Source organism: Mus caroli, chromosome 12 (assembly GCF_900094665.2).
Source record: "Mus caroli chromosome 12, CAROLI_EIJ_v1.1, whole genome shotgun sequence".
Lineage (NCBI taxonomy): Eukaryota > Metazoa > Chordata > Mammalia > Rodentia > Muridae > Mus > Mus caroli.
In genome coordinates this window covers 13,050,194-13,058,807 of record NC_034581.1, presented here as the reverse complement: position 1 = coordinate 13,058,807, position 8,614 = coordinate 13,050,194, and the positions used below count along the sequence as shown (strand labels likewise).

Below are 8,614 nucleotides of genomic sequence, written 5' to 3'. Positions count from 1 at the left end.
GAGAGAGAGAGAATGAGAGAGAGAGAGAGAGAGAGAGCAAGCAAAAAAAATAGCACCAGCTAAAATTTATTGAGTACTGGCTCTATACCAGGCCTGGCACTGGGCACCTTCATCACTAGGCAATGCATCCTATTCTACACCTTGGTTGCACAGGTGGGAAGCTGAGGGCAGGTGTTACGTGGCTTGCCTGCAGTATGCACTGGTCAATGACTGCACTGGGTCAGTAGGTCCGCTTGGACTGTTAGTGATGGCATGGCTTATCTGATGGGTGTGTCCCAAACAGCCATTGTTTGTTCTCTTCACACTTGTATTTCACCCAGGCTGGGGTTTCTTGGGGATCCCCAAAGCCGGAAACTGTATGTACTAGTGGTTGACTCTGGGGCTTCTTGGGGTAAGGGCACCACAGAGTGCTGTTCACCACACAGGGAGCTGAGGGATTCCAGGAAGAGCTTTCTGAAGGAGGAAGACACGGCATTGTAGAGGACTGGGGTCACTGCCGAGCTGACATAGAAGAGCGTGTTGGTCACCATGTAGAAATAGTGATAGAAGTCATAGAGCTCACTGGAAGGCAAACCCAGAGGTCCAGTTAGAGGCTGTCCCCTCTTACATGGCCCTCAAGTCCCCATCCGAAGTGCCAGGTGAGCAAGGAAGTTCTTTCTGTTGACAGGGCTCAATGGAAATAGTATACATTTCTATTGCTTTCCTTCCCTGATGCATTCCATCCAGCCTCTGTGACTTCCTGGCTATGATGACTGATCATCTATAAAGCAGACAACAGCCCCAATAACAGAGGTTACCTGCCTAGGGCAGTGAGATGCTGGGAGCCCTGTGCTATGGTTGAGGAGGTATGACTTCACTAAGAAGGGAAGATTTTCCCCAGCCATCCTCCTCCACGTGGCAGGTTCTTTGCAGTGTTAGGGGCTTGCTTCTGTACGCACATGTGTGCGAGAAGTGCTGCTTGCTCCTGAAGATGAGGTACCTGTGGACACAGCTAAGTCATTTCGGGATCTCTACTCTGTTGGGTGTTTGGCTTATAGTTGTGATCACAGGAATAGTGATTTCCAAAAGACTCTCGTGTAGCTCAGGCTAGCCTTCAATGTTTCATGTAGTCAAGGCTAACCTTGACCTTCTGGTACTCCTGCATGCACTTCACGAGTGCTGGGACTACAGATGTGCATCACCATATGTGATGCTGTGGATCAAATTCAGTGCTTGGTTCATATTAGGCAAAGACTCTGTCAATTGAGCTATATTTGCAGCCCATAAACTTTCTTTTCTTTAACTGTAATAAAAGAGGGTCTATTGATCGCCATGTGGCCTTTATCAGCTCATCGACCTATGTTGAGTCTTTAATAACATGGCTGTCCCCACCCTGTCTGGGCTGCAGACTTTGGTCTGTTCTGGTGTCAAGATGCTCATAGTCCTGACTTCTCTCTACAAGGCTTGTCATAACCATGGCCTTACCATGTCAGGAAGATATTTAGAGAATGCCCTGATCCTGCCAGGCATGACACATGCTGTTATCCCAGTTCTTGGAAGACTGAGGCAGAAGGACTGCCATGCTTGGCCACAAAGAAAGTAGTAGGCCAGGTAAGGCTCTATAGCAAGACTTTGCCTCAAAACAAACAAGAAAGCCCACAAACCCTTGTCTTCCACCTTCAGCTGGAAGATTTTGAAAGTACAGCCTGAGCAGGACCAGATAGACTACAGGCCAAAGATTCAGAAAACTCCAGCTGAAGCTCCATTGTCTGGCTCCAGCCCAACCCAAAAGTCTCTTCTCAGTGGCCAGAGAGCCATGGCACACTTACTTAGTCCATCCATCATCGGGGATGTAGCAATACATGAGCCTGCGGGCATGGTACGGCAGCCAGCAGATGACATACACAGCAACGATGGCTCCTGAAGGAGAGTGGGAGAGAGAGAGAGAGAGAGAGAGAGAGGGCATAGCAGACAGAAAGCAAACATGTTCTCAGTTACATCATTGTTGAGGGAAAAGCATGCCCAAGGTGACAACAGCAATTCCTGTGGCATCTTCCTGGAGCCAAAGGATGGGAAGAGAATTTTAAAGTTATTGAATACGAACCTTCCATGTCCTTGGACACAACAGGCTTCCAAAATCTTCCACTGGCTACTGGAATGTACTCTCAACTTAGGACTAGATATTCCTACCTGGATGATTGCATATGCAGCATTATATAAATGCCTTCTGTGCATTCATTGCAAAGGCTCTGCCTCAGCTCTTCCTTTTCCTTCTGCGTGCATGGTAGTTCCATCATCAGACCTCAAGCTACAGTCTTCTTAGCTTTCTCTCCTTCCACATCTTGTCTTTTAATGGGTTCTTCCTCAGGGACTGTCCACTCTGTTTCTACCTTGTCCTCACGGCTGCTACCTTATGAAGCTTCTGTCTCCTTCCCTCTGGACTCTGACAGCCTTCTCTCTCCTACATGAGCAACCACCCACATATTACCCTTTGTGATCCCTGCAGCAGTAGCATTGACTGGTATTCTGGTAGAAATTCAAATTCATCAACCCACTCAAGGCCTCTTGGGTTGGAATCTCATGGCTGGGCCCTGCACTCTGGCTCTTACAATGTCCTGGATCACTGCCTCAGACCTTGAAGTTTAGGAGTATGATTTGGCCCATATGCTAAAGAGCTATGAAGACAACAGATCTTCCAGACATTGGTTCTTGGACCGTTCTGCTCAGCGACTACAAAGTGAAGCCTGACACCTTCCTGGGCTGATTATGTGTGACTCATCACATCCAGTGCACTCAGCACTTACATCTTTTCCCACAAGATGGGGATGTTGCAAAGAACACAGATCTGCCTCATTGGATCCTCCCAGACTTCAGCTGGTGCCCAGATTTCAACTAGGGCAGATGGGCACTTGGAGAGACCTGTTTTCCTGTTCCTTTAAAAAGTGTTTCTTACAAGGCCAGATTGTTCTGGATCCTTACAAAGGCAGGCAAGCAAACAGATGAATGCTGTGAGCAAGAGAGGGGAGTGGTAGAGGAAAATGGGATATGGGGACCCAGCCAGTCTGAGAATCCACAATAGGCAGACTGCAGTCCTTCTCTAGAACTACTTTTGGCTTTCCCACACAGCCCAACTTTCTGAAACAGAGCCAAGACCCTCCTGTGTGGGTATGCCACTCCCTGTGTGGATCTGTAATTTCATGCATAAAATTCCAGTTCTTTCTTTTAACTATCCCATTGTGCTTTTGAGGTACAGGAAGAAGGAGGCCTAGAGAGGGGCAGTAGCTTGCCAAGGTCATCTAGTCAGGAACTGATGGACACAATCCCTGGTACCTGGGCTCCTCTCCCTCAGGGTATTGTGGTAGAGGACTTAACTGAGAACCTGGGCGCTGTGCTGGAGGCTGCGGATTTGGCTGGCATCCTTGTGTCTCACCAGGCTGGCTTGGACCCCCAGGGAGAGGGTCTTTCTCCATGTGATGAAGCCCAGGAGGCCTTCCTCACTCAGGAGCTCCAGGCGGCTGGGGATGGAGTTGACTTGGGCAGAAGCTGATGGTACCTGGGAGTAGAGGGCCATCAGGTGGTTGACAGTGATCCCATTCAGGAAAGCAGTGAGTGCCAAGGGCAGAACGAAGGAGACCAGCACGTTCACCTATAAAGGTAATGCCGAGTGTTATGGGGGCAGCCACCAAAGGCCTGTGGCTCTGGACATCAGGTTTGCTCTGTGCTAAGAATCTGCATCAACAGAAGTAGGGGATCAACGTCCTGGAAGGCAAAGCTAAGGAAAGTCTCAGAACTACAATGCTACATTGCAAGCCCAAGGTCACAGAGAAGTCATACTTCCCTATGTACAGGAATCAAATTCTTTCCAAGGAAACAGACACATCACTGAGTGCTCAGTCTCCTCAGCCCACTTTCTTCTCAGCTCTGGAAACAGGACCCTGAGTGCCCCAGCTTTTCAGCCTTTATATTCAAATGGCTCCCGCTCGATAGATACCTTCATTTAAAAACAACAGTCTGTGGGCTGGAGAGAAGGTCCAGTGGTTAAGAGCACTTACTGCTCTTGGAAAACACCAGAGTTCTGTCCCCAACATCCACCCTGGGGAGCTCACAGCAGCCTGTAATTCTGGCCCTAGGGAATCTGATGTCCTCTTTCGGCCTCTTCAGGCACCTGCACTCATGTGGACATACCCATATACCCAGACATATACACATGATTAAAATTTAAATGCATCTTTTTTAAAAAATCACAGTCCATTATCACACCCTCACATGTTGGGAATCAGGCCAGGAGGTTGCAATAAGTGTTAGCTCTGGGAAATGCCTCTCAGTCTACCCAGCAAGGGGAACAACAGCATCCAGAGCCATGTGGCAAAAGGGAGTCCATGCCAGAGCTGGGTCACTATGAGTCCCCAGTGAAGTGGGGCCGCCTGGACATACCCAGGGCAAAGACAGCAGAGGGAGTGGCTTGTGGGAACTTTCTCTCTACTCATTCTTTTAATGATTTTCCTAGAGGCCACATGGGTAGCGCCTGCAGGTTGTACATCTTATTCATATGCTTATGGAAAGACTACATGAGGACAGGATGCAGAGAGGGGAAAGGGGAAAGGCTGCATGGGGTCATGGGATAATGCCCTCAGGTGGCCCAGGTTAGGTGCTCCAGTGGGAAGGAAAACTAGAGATCAGGTCTCTAGAGCATAAGTGGGGAAGAAGAGAAGAGGACACAGAGTGAGGATCTGCTGTGCCGTATCCCTGACACCTTCATGAGGTCACATTTAATTATTTTCATGACATCTATGCCTTCTTTTTGACATCCATGCAAATCTGGGCATGTGAATGACACACACCAACAGACAAGCACTCCATTCTGCCCCAGCAGGGACAGAGAACAGAAATAGGGCCTCCTGGGAGCCAGCAAACTGATAATTCTGACTCAGGGTCCCTGTTCTACTCACCATCCCTGTCCTGAATCCTTTTCTTAACTTGAAGTTTCTTCCAACAGAGTCCCGACTAGAACCCTTCAGTTTCCTTGGACTCCCTCCCTTCCTCCCAGATAATGGCTGAACACTCTTTCTAGAGATGGGCATGATGTTTCAAATGCCAAACTCCTTTTAAAGCAAATCCATTACCAGCAAACCATTGTTAGGCATTTGGTCCCCTTGTCCCCATTCAAGGAGAACTAGAACCAGATAGGGATAAGGCAGCCCCGTAGGACATGGTTAAACATGGGCACAATTGGCTCTTTCCATGGTTTCTCTTGATTCCTCTTGGGTGAAAAGGGAGGTGGTAGTTGAAGGACAGATGAATAGGTCCTATACTCCTCCCTTCCTGTCCACCAGACCCGGCTGATACACATAGGATGGTGCAGAGAAAGAGAGGGAGCTTTATGCCAGGCACTGCAGCCTTGTACTGTGGCAAGATAATAATAGGGTAGAGAGAAAGAGGTATCAAGATTAATATAAAAGAAACCAATGGCAGAGAAAGGCTGGGGACCCTCACCAACAGCTACACATAAGAGACAAAGCAATAGAAAAAGCCCATGGATTATAAATGTGGGAGAAGGCAGGTGCTGTGTAAATGACACATAAAAGGTCACCACCTACTCTACTCCTGGCCAGTGCCCTTGAGCTTCTAACAGCTCCCTCCTCTTCTGCTCTGCATCCACTTCAGTTGTGCAAGTGTTTTTCTTCCTGACAAACCCTTCTGTTCTACAACCATATGTGTGCCCCTAGTCTAATCCATTGTTCTGGCACACACAGACTTGAAAATCTCAAACAATAGCTGCAAGACTCCAGTCCACACTTGGCCAGGAATTCAGTGCAGAAGATATGATGGTCCAGTCATCTATGCAGCCCCTAATCCCACACATGTCCTGATGCACCAGCCAGATGCCTTTCTGCACTTTCACATGTTTACCCTTCCAGATCCTCTGTGTGCTTACGGGTAGTGAAGGGATGCTGCTTGCACCCTGCCTTGGTCCTTTGAATTTCTGGGAAGGACCCTGGAGGAATTGCTTTAGTTTCTTTCACTACCCCAGTGTGTGTGTGTGTGTGTGTGTGTATGTATGTATGTGTGTGTGTATGTGTGTGTTAAACGCTAACTGTAGGACATAGGTTTCCCCTTCTACTGTGCCCCACTCCCCACTCCCTTACCTGGATGAAGACTTGGAGGGTGGCGTGACTTACTAGCACCGTGCACACACGTGAGGCAGGCTCAGGCTCCCCGTCGGCCCTCTCCATTTCGTGCTTCTGTCCCATGATAACCGCCATGGGCAGGGCAAGGCCCAGAGAGGCGACCCAGACCAGTGACAGCAGGCGGCGGGTGCGGCGCGGGGTGAGCAGGCGGCGGGCTCGCAGCGGCTGGCACACGGCCAGGCAGCGCTCTGCGCTCAGGCTGGCCACGCTCAGCACCGTGGCGTAGGCGCACAGCTCGCGCACGAAGTAATAGCCACGACAGCCGAGATCGCCGAAGACCCAGGGGTAGTGGGACCACACGAAGTTGTAGAGCTCCATGGGCACGCTGATCAGCAGTAGCAGCAGGGCTGACAGTGCCAGGCTGAGCACGTGGTAACGCAGGCGCCCGGGGCGACCCGCCCGCGCCTTCAGCACCACGTGCACGGACAGCGCATTGCCGGCCGTGCCAAGCGCGAAGATGAGCGAATAGAGCGCGGTGAACAGCACCTTGGCCCAGAGGCGAGTGTCCACGCCCAGCCGCGCCTCCAGGCTCAGCCCTGCGCTGGGGCTGGGCCTCGGGGGCCACAGGCTGCTGGTCTCCATCTCTGTCTCGTGGTGGCCTGATCTCCCTCCCTCTCACTGCCCAGAGCCTGGGCTAGCTGCCCAGGGAGCCAGCACCACCTCCTTTCTGGGAACCTCCAAAACTGGGAGGACACGCCTCTGGAGGGAGTTCCAGAATCAGTCTTCAATCTTTCTGCCATTCGGCTCATCCAGAAAAGCACGTGTTGGTGAAAAAAGGTGGGGGAGGACATCCTTTGAGGTTCACCTGGATGGCATTGCTGGTAAGCCATGTGACCCGTGGGTAGGTTTTTAAAAGCCCTCTGTCCCCATCCCATTGCTTTTCAACTTTAAAATACTACCCATGCTGCAGAATTTTTCTAGGGATCAAATGAGTTAATTGGCAGGCAGATGCTCAAGCTACAGTATAGGCAGACAGACACAGAATTTGAACTTTGCAACATCCCTCACCCCCGTCTGTTTGTTGTTATTTCTATGAGCAATCTGAGAAAGAGACGGCTCAGAGAAGGCTTTGCCAGGCTCCAGCAACTTTGCTCTCATTAACCTGGCTGCCTCTGTGTGATGGTTTGTATGTGCTTGGCCCAGGGAGTGGCACTATTAGAAGGCGTGGCCTTAGCCAGGCATGGTGGCACACACCTTTAATCCCAGTACTTGGGAGGCAGAGGCAGGCGAATTTCTGAGTTCGATGCCAGTCTGGTCTACAGAGTGAGTTCCAGGACATCCAACCCTGTCTCAGAAAAACAAAAAACAACAAAAGGCGTGGCCTTGTTGGAGTAGGTGTGTCACTGTGCGTGTGGGCTATAAGACCCTCATCCTAGGTGCCTGGAGGTGTCTTCTCATAGCAGCCTTCAGATGAAGATGTAGAACTCTCAGTTCTGCCTGTACCATGCCTGCCTGGATGCTGCCATGCTCCTGCCTTGATAATAATGGACTAAACCTCTGAACCTGTAAGCCAGCCCCAATTAAAAGTTGTCTTTTATAAGAGTTGCCTTGGTCATGGTGTGTGTTCACAGCAGTACAACCCTAACTATGACACTCTGTTGCAGTGTGGCAAGTGCACGCAAGAAGGTGGCCAGTGCACGCACCCTCCTGGTATCACACTGTCCCAGGATGTCACCCTCAGAGCAGAGGGACGAGTGTGTGTTAAATCTGTTAAACTGTGCGTATTTGTGAGCTCATGAAGAAATGAGAACTCTGGAGCTGGAAGACTTTTTAGATACCCATCTTCCTGTCCAGAAGAGGTCTAGTGTCTACTGGGGACAGAATTAGATTGACACCCATACCTCCGGATTCTGTTTTTCCAACCCCACAGGTTGTATGGCCCAGTGACAATCAGTTTCATCTTCTTCCAGATCCATATCCACAATGAAACTGAGATTTATTCTCCTTCTATACGGGAAGGCTTCTGAGGTGGGGAATGGACAGGGAACAACACACACTCCATGCCTTTATCTCCAAACCAGAGTTGGAGAGATGAACATGCAGGCAGATACAGAGAAGCACAGTGTTGTGGAGCAGAAACCAAAGCCTCTCTTCCCTGAAGATGCTCTTGTCAGGTTTGTCTGAGCATCACTGAAAGTAGCTAATACAATGAGCTTGCTCTGCTCAAACATAAGCACATCTTGAAGGGCTATATTTACTGTAAATGCCTTTATTAAACAAAACATTGGCTTTACCTCCCGAAGCTGCCAACTAACCATACTACAGGGACTCTTCTACCAACCCAGAGCAAATACTGTGGCTATGTAACTATAGCCCATGAAATATTTCTGGATTTGCCTTATGAAAGCCATTCCCTCCTGTCCCCTGTGGGACCCATTACAATGTTGGACACTGGCTGATTCATGCATCGCTATTTGCTCAAATATACCTTAAGCAGTGTAACTGTG

The 8,614-nt window shown here is 49.7% G+C and overlaps 1 protein-coding gene across 3 annotated transcripts; it reads right to left on the bottom strand.

The window, feature by feature from the left end:
* Positions 1-36: 36 nt before the first annotated feature.
* On the bottom strand, positions 37-6,980 carry Ntsr2 (neurotensin receptor 2). Of its 3 annotated transcripts, none has more exons than XM_021179744.2 (4): positions 6,126-6,979; positions 3,352-3,625; positions 1,809-1,899; positions 37-561 (listed from the first exon to the last, which is right to left on the bottom strand). In XM_021179744.2, the coding sequence occupies exons 1-4, from the start codon at positions 6,747-6,749 to the stop codon at positions 300-302; spliced, it is 1,251 nt and encodes a 416-aa protein (XP_021035403.1). In that variant the 5' UTR covers positions 6,750-6,979; the 3' UTR covers positions 37-299. The 3 variants fall into 3 exon arrangements, with proteins under 3 accessions (XP_021035403.1, XP_029340213.1, XP_029340214.1); XM_029484353.1 differs by having other exon boundaries at positions 46-561; positions 3,533-3,625; positions 6,126-6,980; XM_029484354.1 differs by having other exon boundaries at positions 431-561; positions 3,410-3,625; positions 6,126-6,980.
* Between the last annotated feature and the right edge of the window lie 1,634 nt (positions 6,981-8,614).